The sequence below is a fragment of the Fusarium mangiferae genome (genome assembly GCF_900044065.1).
Source record: "Fusarium mangiferae strain MRC7560 genome assembly, contig: FMAN_scaffold014, whole genome shotgun sequence".
Classification (NCBI taxonomy): Eukaryota; Fungi; Ascomycota; class Sordariomycetes; order Hypocreales; family Nectriaceae; genus Fusarium; species Fusarium mangiferae.
In genome coordinates this window covers 510,280-525,529 of record NW_024573934.1, presented here as the reverse complement: position 1 = coordinate 525,529, position 15,250 = coordinate 510,280, and the positions used below count along the sequence as shown (strand labels likewise).

At 47.9% G+C, this 15,250-nt stretch overlaps 10 protein-coding genes across 10 annotated transcripts; 4 read left to right on the top strand and 6 right to left on the bottom strand.

Moving 5' to 3' along the window:
• Positions 1–382: 382 nt before the first annotated feature.
• FMAN_15049 (uncharacterized protein) lies at positions 383–1,398 on the top strand (the record flags this gene model as incomplete). The annotated part of the gene is made up of 4 exons (XM_041822620.1): positions 383–560; positions 619–641; positions 689–914; positions 965–1,398. The coding sequence occupies 4 exons, from the start codon at positions 383–385 to the stop codon at positions 1,396–1,398; spliced, it is 861 nt and encodes a 286-aa protein (XP_041688282.1).
• Positions 1,399–1,969: 571 nt separating this feature from the next.
• Positions 1,970–2,887, bottom strand: FMAN_15050 (uncharacterized protein; the record flags this gene model as incomplete). The annotated part of the gene is made up of 2 exons (XM_041822619.1): positions 1,970–2,646; positions 2,698–2,887. The coding sequence occupies 2 exons, from the start codon at positions 2,885–2,887 to the stop codon at positions 1,970–1,972; spliced, it is 867 nt and encodes a 288-aa protein (XP_041688281.1).
• A 451-nt stretch (positions 2,888–3,338) lies between these two features.
• FMAN_15051 (putative C6 transcription factor) lies at positions 3,339–4,603 on the bottom strand (the record flags this gene model as incomplete). Its single annotated transcript, XM_041822618.1, has 3 exons — positions 3,339–3,895; positions 3,943–4,396; positions 4,478–4,603. The coding sequence occupies 3 exons, from the start codon at positions 4,601–4,603 to the stop codon at positions 3,339–3,341; spliced, it is 1,137 nt and encodes a 378-aa protein (XP_041688280.1).
• Positions 4,604–5,113: 510 nt separating this feature from the next.
• On the bottom strand, positions 5,114–6,228 carry FMAN_15052 (putative 2-dehydropantoate 2-reductase family protein; the record flags this gene model as incomplete). The annotated part of the gene is made up of 3 exons (XM_041822617.1): positions 5,114–5,260; positions 5,316–5,974; positions 6,147–6,228. 3 exons carry the CDS (start codon positions 6,226–6,228, stop codon positions 5,114–5,116), a joined length of 888 nt encoding a protein of 295 aa, XP_041688279.1.
• Positions 6,229–6,706: 478 nt separating this feature from the next.
• Positions 6,707–7,817, top strand: FMAN_15053 (uncharacterized protein; the record flags this gene model as incomplete). The annotated part of the gene is made up of 3 exons (XM_041822616.1): positions 6,707–6,843; positions 6,902–7,013; positions 7,071–7,817. 3 exons carry the CDS (start codon positions 6,707–6,709, stop codon positions 7,815–7,817), a joined length of 996 nt encoding a protein of 331 aa, XP_041688278.1.
• Positions 7,818–8,268: 451 nt separating this feature from the next.
• Positions 8,269–8,780, bottom strand: FMAN_15054 (putative BRT1 protein, down-regulated by mating factor B; the record flags this gene model as incomplete). Its single annotated transcript, XM_041822615.1, has 3 exons — positions 8,269–8,610; positions 8,664–8,677; positions 8,735–8,780. The coding sequence occupies 3 exons, from the start codon at positions 8,778–8,780 to the stop codon at positions 8,269–8,271; spliced, it is 402 nt and encodes a 133-aa protein (XP_041688277.1).
• Positions 8,781–9,431: 651 nt separating this feature from the next.
• Positions 9,432–10,046, bottom strand: FMAN_15055 (uncharacterized protein; the record flags this gene model as incomplete). The annotated part of the gene is made up of 1 exon (XM_041822614.1): positions 9,432–10,046. One exon carries the CDS (start codon positions 10,044–10,046, stop codon positions 9,432–9,434), a length of 615 nt encoding a protein of 204 aa, XP_041688276.1.
• A 400-nt stretch (positions 10,047–10,446) lies between these two features.
• Positions 10,447–11,235, bottom strand: FMAN_15056 (uncharacterized protein; the record flags this gene model as incomplete). The annotated part of the gene is made up of 1 exon (XM_041822613.1): positions 10,447–11,235. The coding sequence occupies one exon, from the start codon at positions 11,233–11,235 to the stop codon at positions 10,447–10,449; it is 789 nt and encodes a 262-aa protein (XP_041688275.1).
• A 1,258-nt stretch (positions 11,236–12,493) lies between these two features.
• On the top strand, positions 12,494–14,216 carry FMAN_15057 (uncharacterized protein; the record flags this gene model as incomplete). The annotated part of the gene is made up of 3 exons (XM_041822611.1): positions 12,494–12,737; positions 12,788–13,213; positions 13,264–14,216. 3 exons carry the CDS (start codon positions 12,494–12,496, stop codon positions 14,214–14,216), a joined length of 1,623 nt encoding a protein of 540 aa, XP_041688274.1.
• Positions 14,217–14,488: 272 nt separating this feature from the next.
• FMAN_15058 (uncharacterized protein) lies at positions 14,489–15,238 on the top strand (the record flags this gene model as incomplete). Its single annotated transcript, XM_041822610.1, has 1 exon — positions 14,489–15,238. The coding sequence occupies one exon, from the start codon at positions 14,489–14,491 to the stop codon at positions 15,236–15,238; it is 750 nt and encodes a 249-aa protein (XP_041688273.1).
• Positions 15,239–15,250: the final 12 nt, after the last annotated feature.

Below are 15,250 nucleotides of genomic sequence, written 5' to 3'. Positions count from 1 at the left end.
AACGTTTCAGATAAGCGGTTAAAATCAGTAACCATTTGATTCATATTTTCAGAGGCTACTGCGAAACAAAAATATGAAACACGCAACAGAACAGCCCCAAGCGCATCCGCCTCGTTCTTCGCATTCCCGTCAGAGCCCGTAAACGAATCCGAGATTGCACACAGAGCAAGTGCTTAGAAAAGGGAGTGCACTGCCACGGAGTCTGTGGGGATTGCAAAGCGGCCCCTTAAAAAATCTTTTGGAGCTGCTATATAGTCTGTTTACAACATTCTTCTAATATTTACACAAAAGCTCTTCCCTAACGCCTTTTCCTCTTACAAACGTTTTGTATTGGACTTTTGAGTCTTATCGGAATTCTAGCCAACTTCAGAACTTTTCAATCATGTCTGGCACAGCAGCAGGAGATGGTGATGCTATTTTCAAGCTCTACCGGTATGACCCGTCCATGGCGGCGGCTGTCATCTTCATCATCCTATTTCTGATGGTCACCGGACTACATACGTATCAATTAATTAGGACCAAGACGTGGTTCTTTTCTTGCTTCGTCATCGGTGGTTTCAGTAAGTCTTTTCCCCAAAAGCGTTCCATGTACCTATCCTGAGACTGATACTTGAATAGTGCAGGTCATTGGTTACGTTGGTGTAAGTTTCTTTATCGCTGAAACTTTCCACTTCTAACCTCAACCCAGAGGGCAGTGTCTGCTAGCGAAAGCCCCAACTGGACTGTGAAGCCTTATGTGGTCCAGACTCTGCTGTTGCTTATCTCACCAGCACTATTCGCGGCAAGCATTTACATGATACTCGGACGTATCATCATTATTACCGATGGCGAGCGGCACTCACCTATCAAGAGGGTGTGGCTAACAAAGATCTTCGTCATCGGTGATGTCGCGTCATTTATTCTTCAAGGCGCAGGTGAGTTTACTTGACCTTCCGTTCTCCGAAGTTGCTCTGACAGCTCGTAGGTGGTGGCATGATGGCAGGTGGTTCCCTCGATGCTCTGCACAATGGCGAACGTATCGTCATTATAGGTCTCATCGTGCAAATTGTCTTCTTTTCACTGTTTGCCGTCACCGCAGCCGTGTTTCACATGAGACTCGTGGGTTCCATATCCGCAAAGGCCGCTGTATCAGGCATCCCTTGGCAGAGGTATCTTTATACACTGTACATCGCCTCTGGCCTCATTCTTGTACGGTCGGTCTTTCGCCTGATCGAATACGCACAGGGGAATTCTGGCTATCTCATCTCCCATGAGGTGTACATGTACATGTTCGACAGTATTTTAATGTTTCTCGCCATGGTTTTGTTCACCTGGGAGCATCCGAGTCAGCTGAACGCTAAGCTGAACGGGGGAGGAACGGCTGTTAGGTATGGGATTCGATTGTATTGGGAGAGGTAGAGCCACTGAGGATCGTAGCTATCCAGGACTCTGTCGGGTCCAGAAGTTCGAACACTGTTTAGAAGGTCGGTGGAATGTGAATTCAAGGTACTGAGAATCGTGGACGATAAATACCGACATGTAATTTTCTCTTTGCCCTTCAGATCCAGTTGAATAAATGCCCTGCAAAGAAGGTTTTCTCTCAAACTCAACACATTAAACGCAGTCCACAGCTATACTGAAGTTTCCATTTTATCTCGATAAATAATAATTGCCGACTGACAGTAAAGAAGCCGTAGCCGTGGATACGTGGCATGCTTAATGATCTGCAAGACTCTTGCGTCCTTATCCCACGCGTGACTCTGTAACTGAGACTTTTCAAAACTAGTACCGATATGTAGTGTCTACAGGTGTCTTTTTTCGAAAGAAGTAGATAATAAATAATATGAAACAGTATTAATATTATGTGGTCCAAATATCGCAAATTCCAAACATCAGTCGATACCATCTTAATGCGAATAGCTAATCCTCCCCATAAAACCAACAGCTCCCACTTTTACTCAAATCTATAAGCACGTTTCCTGCCCCTTGATCAAGAAGAAGTTGTCTCATCGAAGACACAAGGCTCAAGGTCGTATTGGTCGCCATCTTTGTATTGAAGGTGGTCCACATACCAAATGAGGAAGATAGCCATAACGATAGCCATCAATACAGCATCAAAAATATAGAGAAATACCTCATGGGAAATTAAGTATCCGCCGTTGCCCTGAAGATATTCAACAACACGAAAGATGCTTCGAACCAGGATGATAATGCTGACAGTATACAAGACATTAAGGTCGAGTCTCCATGGGAATGCATTCTCTCTGGCGGCCAGTGTTGGGTTCTTGAGGCACTTCCTGTTGAACAGCCCAGCGGTAATGACGAAGAAACCGAACACCACGATCTGAACGAACAAGCCGGCAAGGATGATCTTTTCACCCCTATCATACGCCTCGATGGTACCGGATGCCTGGATACCGCCTCCGGCTGCTTGGAGCGAAAAGGACACGATGTCACCACAGACAAAGACCTTTGTCAGCCATCGAACCGGAATCAACGAGAGATGTTGAGCTCGAAGGGAGATGATGATTCGACCGAGGATCATGTAGATCGAGGCTGCGAAGAGGGCGGGGGCAACGAGGATAAGAATCGCTTGGACACTGTAGGCAGGCACAGACTCCTTGTTGTTATGGGATACAATTCGCGCAGCGTAACCGATGGTTTCGACTGCAGGCACACGTTAGCGGTATTCATCAGTGTGAGTCGGAGGAGACGTACAAGCACCGCCGATTGTGAACGGAATAAAATACCAGGCTCGGGCTTTGTAGAGGCGCCATAGATGAAGGCAGGAAAGTATCGCGAATATGACGGTGGCGACGATGGCAGCTGGAAAAGAAGGCGTGTACCGGTACAGCTTAAAGTCCAGCTTGCCATCGGCAAGTGTGTCAATCCGTGGGAAAAGCTCCATCTTTGCTGACGATGTTGACTGAAGTGGTCTCGAGGTTGATTTGCGGGTGAGTTTGAGCAAAGGAAGGCATAGGCTTTATCGAGAACACAGAATCGTCACGCGGTGGGAGAGAATACGAAAGTAGAAAGTGGTTGGTCATTTAAGAGAGAACTTACCGGCCCAGCTGCCACCTCTATACGAGGACCGTATCCCTTTGTTATTTTCGCATCTCGCATTCTATGCGAACCTAAAAACTGGATGTTGTGCGCACACCATTTTCGTTGTCAGCGGAGCCTATTAGCTGCCGCTTTTGGACACTGGACACTGATATCCACAACTCGTTTCGAAACCGAGAGAGAGTAATGGGAACGAGGAACGAGAGCACGGACCATACGCAAGAATCTTGCAGCTACTTATCCACGGATCACTGCCTGTTGGGCATTAGCTAGGTATCTGTGAACAACAACAGGTTTTAATGCTTGGGCAACCATCCAATCTCCTCCATCGGCCATACTAGATAAGTAAGATACATTTCGCCTACAGACGAGTAAATCCTAGTCATGATATGGTTGACCCAACCGTTGAGCCACCATTGACCAGGCAATTTGTGCAACAAGACGCAAAAGTAAGACAGCACCACAAGAGCTTCCTCTTCTTCATCTGCCACAAACTTGAGCAAATCCTTTGCCAATACGAGCCAAGAGAAGATGTCCACTAGATCATTTTCACCTTCGACTTCATGGAAAACACCATATGTCTGGTTCAATGCTTGGATCGCGTCGTGGTAAATGGCCCGCCGCTCTAGATCTGTGACCCTCCCATCTACAAACTGCCGCAACTGCTGCATGTAGTCTGTTTTAAAGGTTTGCAGTCGCAGGTCCAGACGCTTTCGAGCATTGTGCAAAAGGGCTGAGAAAGGTCCACCTAAGAGGGTGCTCTGAGCCAACTCCATAAAGCTCGTGCAGCCTTTAACTAGGACTACCCAAGGAGGGTAGGGTCCGTCATCGTGTTCTGGAGTTTGGGCGAAGGCTAGTATAGATATTAGTGAGATTAGCAAGAGAAATCAGGGAACTGACAATAATAGATTGTTAAAATCGAAAACGCAAACAGATGCTGGGCATTCCTTTCATTGTACGCGTCGATAAACCCAGCTGCGATGCTAAGCGCCTGGTTATGGTACGTTATCGCTCTTTCACGGAGAAATTCTCTCCTCTCCACCGAAAAGTGGCTGAGATGAAGTGCTGACACGGACAAGACCGCCAGCATGGCGTAGTCACAGTTAAGGCAAAGCCTGACGATCCGGATGCGCCAGAGATCCCTAATCACCGAGTCATTACTGAGAGTGGCGTAGGTCGACGTGCAGAAATTATGCATGAGCTCCAAGTCCAGTAAACCGAGATTCTGTGCTGCTCCTGATGCTTGCGGTGACGGCGCTGGCGAGGTATAGTGCCTGGTATGCAATGGTAGAGTGTAGTGGCACTCTTCACCTCGTCTCTCACAGTGAGCGCAAATAGGTTTCTCTTCTCCACACTAGAACGACGAAAAGGAGAGATTAGGATTAGTCAACGGCCCCTAATTGTATGCTGAAGAAGGGATTGAAGTGAGACTGACTTTGATTCGTCTGTGCTTGCAGGTCTGACAACCCAGCCGCGATTTCCTGTGGCCTCGTTTCGTCTTGGAACCTCGATGCTCCGAGGTTCCGGATGTAGGCCACGACGTTGGCGTGCTACTCGACATGGCCAATGCCGATGATCTGGAGTCTTGGGGGGGCTAAAGTTAAGAAGCTCCGGATGGAAAACGAGAACGAGAAAATGAGAAAGGAAGCGACTGAAATAAAAAGCAATTGGCCCAGTGTCCGCGTACTACCCAGTGTGAATACCCCTGCAATTCCCCGGTACACAATGGCTTTCAATTGGGCGTAGCTTAGGCTATTGTGGATATCGCCGGATATAGTGCAAAGGTTCCCGGAGGCTTGGCCTCGCAACCTCGTTTAACCTCGTTTTCGTTCCGCTATGCGAGTGCGGAAATGGCTACTCGCCTGTCTCCGAACCCGCCCGGACTATCAACTGCAGGGGAAGCAAAAACAAGTTGTTGCACACCACGAGGAGCGAATGGTGAGGTCAAGCGTGTGATGCAAGTATCAAATGTCAGGTCTTTCGATGCAACAGTTTTTGAACAACATGCTTTGGCGACATGGACAAGAGCGAAAAAAGGGATTAAAACATATGGAATTATTAACAGTTTAATCTATTTACTACTTCTCTTTTCCTTGAGCTTCCACTGCACCGCACAGCATAGCTCGTACAAAATTGATAACACCGGTGTCGCCACTCCTCTTTCGCGACCTTCTCGAACTACCTCCCCGATGATATTCTCGTGTTCGATAAAATTACCCTGAAGCTCAGCCTGTTAGACATCAACTATTATCTGCATTAGGTGAAGTCTTTACCTTTTCCAGATCTATTTGCATGCTCGGAGTAATGCTCTCATCTATCGGGTTACTATTAACTGTATCGTTGATGATATTCTCTGGAAGCTCGTATCCTGCCTTTTTCGCTACAGCCAAAACTTCCTTCATCGCAGGTATTACAAGAGTATCCACGACTCTGCCTGTTCTCTGTAGGTCGCCAGTATTCACGCGAGTCAACGCGCAGATCGGGTTGAAGGAAGCATTGTACACCAATTTGCTCCACCGGTCGAGATCGACGTCTGGTTGGTATAGACATGTCGTCTTGCCTCCCTTGTTGTATATCTCTACGAAGCGCTTCGCCGCTGCTTCTTGTACTTTTGGATGCAAGGACGGGTTATTAAAAGCTCCGATATGTAGCACGTCGTTCTGCTTGTGTTCGATGACACCATGTGCGACTTCGTGGGCGTCGATTCTGCTGATACCGGATACAATAACATTATTCGGAAATTGATGGATAAATGGTCTTTCGATATTTAGGCCATTTTGTATCAAGACGATGGCTGTATGGCCGGGAGTGACTGCAGGTGCAACGATATCGCATAACGTAGGGATGATGTCGGGAATATTCTTGGTGCAACAAACGATATAGTCGAATGGTCGGCCCTGTGCATCATATCTACTCGGAATAGCATCGAGGCCTATTTCGCAAGTCAGCGGGACTTTTTCATCTTGTCTGAGGTTCAGGCTGAACATACTTTCAGTAGGCCGCCAATTGTGAATATCGCCATGCTGGCAAGACCTGATCGTAAATCCCTTGCTGCGTACGACTTTAAAATTTAGACCGTAAGACGGACGTGACTTCCGCCAAACCTCCTCTTTCGAGATTGAGAGCAGCAATCGTGCCAATGCCGCCGCTGCCAATTAGTAGTACTCTGTCTTTAGGCGAAGTCATTATGCAATGCCGCGACTTGTCTTTGCTAAGTTTCTAAGCCAGGTGTCATGGCATGACAAGCAGAGGACTCAGCAATATCTATCTGACTGATCGATATGTCCCCAGATGCGATTTGCGTTGAAAATTCCGCCGAATTATCCGGTTGTGCCGGTCGAGGTGCCGGGCTGTCTCCACAGTCCAAGCTCCGGGCTACGGCCCCGCTTTCATCACCGGCACATTCCAGTGCTCTCAGAAGACCTACCAATTCTTGTCTAGCGGTATTTCCACTCCTTAACAATCAACGTGCCGGTAAGCAGCGCCTAGCTGCACCAACATGGCTCGACACTCTCTGGTTATCAGGACCGGCACCGGCTTGTATCGCATGCAATCGCGTTATCAACGGACGTCTTCTCAAAATATTGCTACCAATGTCCCTGTCGGTAGAATACTCTACAAGAACCGCAAACATTTTGTGAAAAAGTAGCTCAAAGCATTCACAATGGAAGTCGGCATAATCGGCTCTGGAATCATCGGGCTCACGTCTGCTCTCGCTCTCGTCGATGCCGGATACTCTGTGACCATCGTCGCCCGTGATTTACCTGGAGATGATTCATCTCAGCAGTGGGCAAGCCCATGGTAGGGATCACTCAGCCCTGATGAATATTTCCTCGAATCTGACAAGTGCTGTGTAAAGGGCTGGTGCTGGCATTCTCCCCCACCCGGACTACAAGGGGCATGATTTGCAGACCGAGAGCTTCAAGTTTTACTGGGCACTCGCCCATCGTGACCCGACAAGTGGAGTACAGGTAAGTGGCCCTGGGCACCATTTTCCCGCAAGGATTCCCTGCTGAGTCAATTATCAGGTGGTAGATGTGACTGAGTTCTATGACGACCGAGACAACGATTCTACTATCTGGTACAAACGGATGGCCCCCAAGTATCGCCGTCTGCCATCGAAGGATCTTCCAGCAACCGCCAAAATTGGTTTCAAGTATCAGTCTATGACTGTCAACCTAGCAGTATTTTTGCCCTGGATAAAGGCGGTACTAGACCGGAAAGGAGTTCGTTTCATCCGCGCTGAAGTCAAGTCCATCGAGGAAGCCAGGTCAATTCTACGGACAAAGATAATCGTCAACGCGTCAGGCCTTGGGGCTTTCCACCTTGCGAATGACAAAAACGTGGTCGCTGTTCGTGGCCAGACGATGCTTGTCGAAAGTGATTCTCACGAAATGATCATGTTTCAGGGCTCTCACTACACCTACCAGATCCCGCGGATGTACAGCGGCGGCGTGATTGTTGGGGGAGTCAGTCAGCCAGGCAACATGGATCAGAATGTTGACCCAGCAGTGCGGTCAGATATTTTACGACGTATGAAGCTCGTCGCTAATGATCTGTACCAGGATGTGGATCTGAGCAAGCATGTTATGAAAGACTTGGTTGGGTTTCGACCGAGTAGAGAAGGAGGATATCGACTGGAGGGTGAGGGCGATGTGATACACGCTTATGGTTTTAACACTCTTGGGTATACTTATAGCTACGGTGTGGCTTTGAAGGTCCGAGACCTGATCAGGTCTGTTACAGAGGAGGAGGCTGTGAGAAGTAAGCTTTGACATAACTTTGGCCTTCTTAGATAGCCCTTTGGTTATCATTCTTTTATACATTTATCTCGCGACCAAAACAGGTGTCTACGACAACATTACCCGGTATTGCCCTGATGATTGTAGTGTATTTGAATCTAGGGTTTTTCAAGGAAAGAAACTCAGATCTCCGTTGCTCTTTGTGCAGTGACATTTGTAATTAGTTATCTAGATGTGTTATTTGCAGTTGCGACTTGTGGTCGAGAGCTTGAACCAGCAGAGAGAACTGAGTCGGCTTACTTTGTGGCTAATCTGCATGACTAAATTTTAAAGACACCTCTCAACTATCACCGATAAGAGTTCTTGACTGATAGTGAAATGCTCAGGGATTGGATAGATGATACTAGAGCCTCTACATATGTCATTTAAATACCAAAACTATCCGCCTATCTCATCTTCTGGAATTCCGTCTTATGACACATACTTAGAGCCGAGATCCCTGGGTGTGAACCAAAGCCACGCATTCAATTTCCACCTCTAGATTCTTAGGCAGTGTTTTCACCGCTACACAGCTCCTGGCCGGCTTATGCGTGAAATACGTCTCATAAACAGCATTGAACTCCGCAAAGTTCTTCATATCATCCAAGAAGACTGTGACCTTTGCCACGCGGCTGATGTCACTGCCGGCCGCTGACAGAACTGACTGGACGCTCTTGCAGCAAGCATGGGTCTTATATGCGATGCTTCCTTGGAGAGGCTTGCCGGTTGAGTCGATTGGAATCTGGCCTGAAAGGAAGACATAAGAGCCCGCGACTACAGCTTGCGACTTGTGGTATCAGTTAGTAATCAAATACTGCCAATTAATCACAAGGCATTTACATAGGGTCCGATGGCTTTTTCAAAGGGTTAGCTTCTTGATGTAAGGTTGGTCGAGATTTTGTGCTGCTTACCTGGGCATCCCTCTGATGTTGAAATGGTGGTGAGGTCTGATGGCATCTTGCCGAGCCCTTTGGATCTTGTATAAATAGCCTGTTGTTTCACTTCGAGATGCCGTTATTGTCTTAAGCTCCAGGAAACCAGAGTACGTGTGCATTCACTGTTAGATGTCGCTGTCTACAGACTTTCGGCCATGTCAATGAGGGGATTTATACTCCTTGAACTCGCTACTACGGAGAAGCCGGTCCCATATCCGGCACCATACAGGATACAATTCAGAACTGACTAAAGAACCGCGTTAATGTGTGATTTTACTACCGCTGACGACTTTAGCTTTCCCGGCACATTTTACCGGCAATCATACCGGCACGGATTCTGGGCCGGCACTCTTGTGAAAATGTCTCCATTTGACCTCTGATTTACACGCGGCCAGTCTTAACAATTACCACCAAATTATAGATGCTAATAATGACTGGATGCTCATGTAAGAGCTATTCCTTAGTAGTGTGAGAGCTGGTTCGTACCTAAGATACACAACAGGCTATTCATGTTCAGCAAATCTCCATCTGAAGAACCAATTGTGCAATGTTATTATAGCGAGATCCGAGCACTAGGGTTAGCTTATCAAAGTAATGCAAACAGAGAGACAAGCAATGACCAAATGAGAGTCGGGACAGCACTGCAAAGTCTTATAGCCAACGACTCCTCTTCCTACACATCATTCCTCACCCACGCCTCAGCCGTACTAACAGCCTCTTCATAGTCTAGCCAAGGCTTAACACCAGATTTGATCCTAGAATTTGGATCATTATTCTCCACAAACCCAATCCTGCCACGGTATTCGGCGTCGCTCTTGTTACTCCCTTTTCTATCAATCCTGAAGCCGCAGACCACCACCTCAGTATCATCCAGATCATCGTCATCATCGCAGTCATCTAGAGTCCCGGGCCAACAGTTCATGTCAGGCGCCCAGGTCCAGTACCCGCGCATAGTTTTTGAGTCCGCGACATCTCTTGCTGCTTCGAGTATACTTTTGTTGCTCCCTAGAGAAGTTTTGAAGGGTTCACCGTCGTCCTGGGTGATTGTTGAATTGGCGATAATACCTATCTTGGGGCTCTGGATTCTGCAATTGCCCCTGTCGTCACCATCTTTCTTTGCTCTGTCTGCGGTACAGTTGACTAGCTTAGTGACATGAATGGAACTGCCTTTATCAAAGTTGCCTTTGGAGTCATTTGGGGATTCTAGCTTGAAAGTCTGGCAGCTCCGCTCTGATAGCGACAGCGATACTGCTGGGAAAAATACAAGGAAGAAGATTATAAGCTTCATTACTGCAATTGCGGATTACATATAAACTGGCCGTTGACCTAGAGCACGGCCAGGACTTGAACAAGTTCCTGTATGCCGTGTGTTGCTGCCTTGATCTTGCAAATGGCCCCCAATTCTTTCACCTTTCGTCGCTTCAATGACGTTGGCCAAGGCGGCGCGACTGTCTAAAGGCCTATGAAACCACACTGATCAGCAAACTAGGATGACCAACAATGTCAATACTCCGATGTGGGAGGTTGCGCGTTACAGGGTTGATAGTATTACTTTTCGTCACCTCATCATGGTTCCGCAACGTGAGGTTCGAGAGGGGATTAAGTGCACTGTCATATTGTGCTTGTCAACAGGATATATGTGCCGCGCCGATACCATACTTTGCCGAAATGCGATAAAAGGTCCCAGGTTAAATAAATACAAAAAGACAGGCAAGAGATGCCCAAATGGCAGCCGTCGATATCCCATAATATCTCACGGCCCCAGAGTCAACATCAGCTTCATTCCATTCCCAAGCCCATTCTTGAGCTTTGCTGAGACTTGGCCATGGCCTGATCTCAGACTTGATCAGAGCATCTTCCTCGTCCAGCTTCACGAAACTAACGTTGCCTTCATAGGTGGTGACAGGATCATGCGTCGAATTGCTCTTAAGCCTGAAGCCGCAAACCACGGCTGAATAGCCATCCAATTTCTCCTCCAAATCACCGTCACAGTCCTTGGGATGTCCACGCCAGCACTGTATTGCAGGCGTAAATGTCCAATACCCGTATGTCCCGTTTGGAGTTGTGTTGAATGGGGCAATAAAAGGTAAAACGACGAGCCTATCCAAGGTGACGTTTCCCAATGGTCCTATATCGTGTTTCAGAGCTTTGATAATGGCCTCTTTGTTTGTCATGGAAGTGTTGAAGTTTGCTGGGGATGGGGCTTGGAATGTTGCGCCGTCGGTGCTGTTGATAGTTGCGTTGGCGATGATGCCCATTATATAGCGCTGAATGTTGCAGTTTCCTTTGCCATCGCCATTCTTTTTGGCTCTTTCCGCGGTGCAGTTTACGATTTCTGACACGCGGATCGGTTGACCCATCTGAGACCATCCCTTAGGCCCTGGAGCGGTCAGATCGAAGGAGTCGCAGTCACGCTTGGTCAGCGATACGGCGATCGATGGAAAGGCCAAAAGGAGGACTGCTGCGAATGCCTTCATGATGGTGGCTTGGAAAGGGCGCTTTTATTGAATCTTCCTTCTGGCTTGATGGCATCAAGCCTTGTACTTATAATATGCCTGCGTTGTAAAATGGCCCCCAACGAGTTTATCCTGTCGAGTCACACTCATGACGTTGGCCAAGGCTTTATCAATGGCTTCGAGCCTATGGAACCAAATTGATCAACCGCCAATGTAGCCCGAACGGGCAGTGCGGGACCTTTCCGGGCACAGGTGGGAGAAAGCAAGAGACGAGATTTGATGGTGATTGAATTAAAGCTGTTCTAGCATACAGGGATGATATTCCTCGAATTAAAGCTTGTTTTTTGTTCGTATAATTGATTCAATTTAGCCAGCTAGTCAGTGTAGCCTCTCGATCTTCTCGACATACTCTAGCCCCATAAGAGTTCCTTTTGTGTTGATTCTGTAACAAATGGCTTTATTAGCAGCTGATTTAAAGCGCTTCCGATTCATCGTCGCCATCTTCCAAGTTCTTATTGCAAATCACATGTGCTTCGGCAGACACATTTGATCTGCGGCTGAGGCTTCTCTCTTGATGATTTCAACATATTAAAACGTTGACGTGGAGCATGGGCTTTGCACTTCGTGGTCATGTATATCGGCCTCGCATCGAGCGAACTGGTTTGTGGCAAGCATCACGAGGGGCTGCCCTGTACAGTGGCTCTGGCACGAGACAGTGTATGGGCCTTCAGTAGAAGGTGATTGAGTAGTTAGATCTTGGGGTAGGCGTGCTTGGTATCGCGCGGTAGACTGGCAAGCGCTGTGCATTCTGCAAAGGTTAGCGCAATACGACTGGGATGGAATCGAAAGAGATGCAGATCCAAGTGTCGAGCGAAGCATGATAAATGTTGTGCTAAAATCGGGTTATTGCGGAGTTTTACTTAAGCTTATCTACCGACCTACCTCATTCGGGAATTCTCTTTGCTCATCATCCACTGTCTCCAGAGTATCATCGCTGCCAAGCATACCCCTCAGTTCGTCAATCAGTCCATTGCATCAACTTGGTTAGAATGCGGAGGTAATTGATAATGAAATCCTACGTAACGTCACGATATTTAGATGCAATGCGACGATCGGCTTTAAGCGATGAACGGATTCAGAATAAGTTCCGATCAATGACCGAGACCGATTCGAAGGAGCATAATGCGTCGTATTTAAAGGCTGGTCTTCCCGCAACGCAATAGAAAGTAACACTGCTCGTGCTTTGGAGATCCTCCCATTTGTCTAGAGCTTTTCCAAAATGGCTCAACGAGTTATTAGTTTCGCGGCCCTCGTATCCGTCGTCACAGGACAGTCAGGCGGTATACAGAGAGGTCTCCAATATGGCGAGAACTGGGCACCCACAAGCAAGGACTCTGACCTCGTCTCGGCCAACTTCCCCGATGTCAACATCACTCTCCGATCACCTGCGTTTCTGAATCCCGACAAGGTTCCGGCTCGGTTCTCAAACGGCACAGAAGGGCCTACTGACGACATTGAACTCGGTCAGACCACTAATGTCAATGCCTCCGGAATACTTACTAATATTTTGAAGATTACTTTATCCGAAATCTAGCTCAGAAGCATGACTGGATGACTTATGAGCCAGCGACCTTTGAATCCGAAGAAGGCCGTGCTATTCCATATGTCTTCCTCTCTCTTCCAAGCACCAACTCGAGCAGTGACAAACTCCGCATCTATCTCCAAGCTGCGATCCACGGTAATGAGCCAGCTGCTGATGAGTCCGTCCTTGCGTTCCTGGGTAAGATGGATGCCGAGCCTTCGTGGGCCAAGTCGATCTTGGAGAAGATGGACATCAAGATCCTTCCCAGGTATAATGTTGATGGCGTTGCATACTTCCAGAGACAGTTGGCGTCGAATCTCGATCCTAACCGGGAGCATCTCAAGCTCATGCGTGGACAATCAAAACAGATTAAACGAACCGTCAGTGAATGGAACCCTCATATAGCGCTCGACATGCGTAAGTGCCCATCAAAGTCCACTAATTACTATGACTAACTTTCATGGCAGACGAGTTCACTGTGCCTACGATCTACGGCGGCCACTACCAGCACGGAGCTGACTCCCTTCTATCCGGCGGCATCAACCCCAACATTCATCCCAAGATTCGCGAACAACTGCTCGATTTCTTCATCCCAGCTGTAGGAGAGGAACTTGAGTCCCACGGCCTCCGGTGGGAGCCATATGTTACTGGGCCTTCCAACCGCACTGAAGGCTCACGCATTCGCTTCACTGAAGCTGTGACCGAGGCACGCACTGGTCGCAATGCCGTTGGATTGACACAGACGATCTCATTTTTACTTGAGATGCGGGGTATTCGTATTGCCAATCAACACTTCCAGCGTCGTGTTGCGACTGCTCTTATCAAGATCCAGACCATTCTTGAGTTAGCAAGAGATAACGCTGAGAAGGTCAAGTCGATTGTTGAAGATGCCCGTGAGGATTTTATCAACAGCGATGAAGATATCGTCATCACAGATTCCTACGTTCCAGAGAACAGGACATTTACCATGGTTGATACTCGCAACGGCAGCGTCGTACAGGTACCAATTGACTTCCAGCGGACTACCCCATCAATCGCGAATCTTACCAGGCCCCGACCCGAAGCCTACATCATTCCGCGAACTTGGTCCGACGTCGCCGAGAGACTTGAAATCTTAGGACTGAAAGTTGAGAGGATGAACTACGAGTTTAGGCGAACTTTGGAAACATTGACAATTGAGTCTTCAGCTGTTGAACCTGAGCTGTATGAAGGCACCTATCTGAACACGGTCACCACAAACTCGACCACTCGAGAAGTCGTGCTGCCGGTCGGAAGCTATTACGTTAGCACGAGGCAACAGAATGCCGCTTTGGCGTTTATCGCTCTTGAGCCGGAGAATATTGACAGCTATGTCAAGTTCAACATCATTCCGGTTGAAGCGGGGATGGAGTATCCTGTATTTAGAATCCCACGGGAATAAACTCACTAGAAGGTATCAAAACCATAGCCTGATTATAGAAAAGATACTTTTGCTTACATGTAACTTCACACTTCGGATGCACAATTGATCCGAACCGGCTCTAAACCTGTTGGTCGTGAGTTTCTCAACTGTAATAAGGTTAGGAGGGTATAAGAGGCTTCAGCCCCCAGGCCACAAAGGTAAAGAACACAATAAACACATACGGGCAAAATACTCGTGCCCTCGCATTCCTCAACTATCAATATCCTCACCACCAGCATATCATTCACAAAATGGTGACACCATTTTCTACCGTGCCAAACAATGAGAAAGATGCCGCTAAAAGCCCATTGACACCCTTTCGTAAAGAAGGCGACACCTATCGGATTCGCAGGGAGGTCGAGGCAATGGAATATGTACGAGATCACACATCAGTCCCTGTACCCGCTGTTCTTGAAGTTCACTTGGGTAAAAATGACAAAGAGCTCGGATGGATTTTGATGGAACGAATCCCCGGAATGCAGCTCGATGAAGCATGGCCAGTCATGACAGAAGCATCAAAAGCACGAACAATCTCCGAACTGAAGCAGTACCTCTCTCAGCTACATCGCATCCGCCCAGCTGAACCTGGGTGGATTGGATCTTGTTCTGGGGGTCCAGCATATGATCATCGCATCGATAACATGGCTACATGCGGTCCATTTGCCTCGGTAGCCGAGTTCAATGACTTTCTCGTCACACCTATCAAGAATTGCCCGCGACCAGAATGGGTTGCGAAATACCGCAACCAACTTCCTGATGGCTCCAGCATCGTGTTTGCACACGCAGATATCTCATGGGAAAATATCCTTCTTGCACCAGAAACCGGGGCTGTCACTGGTATTATTGACTGGGAGATGGCGGGATTCTGGCCTGAGTGGTGGGAGTACAGAAAGGCCTTGTATGGAGGGCGGCCCCGGGAATGGTGGGTCGACATTGCGAAGAAGACCATGAAGGATTATGGTGAACTGACTGCGGTAGACATGGACATTGAGATGTTCTAAACCCGGTTCCAG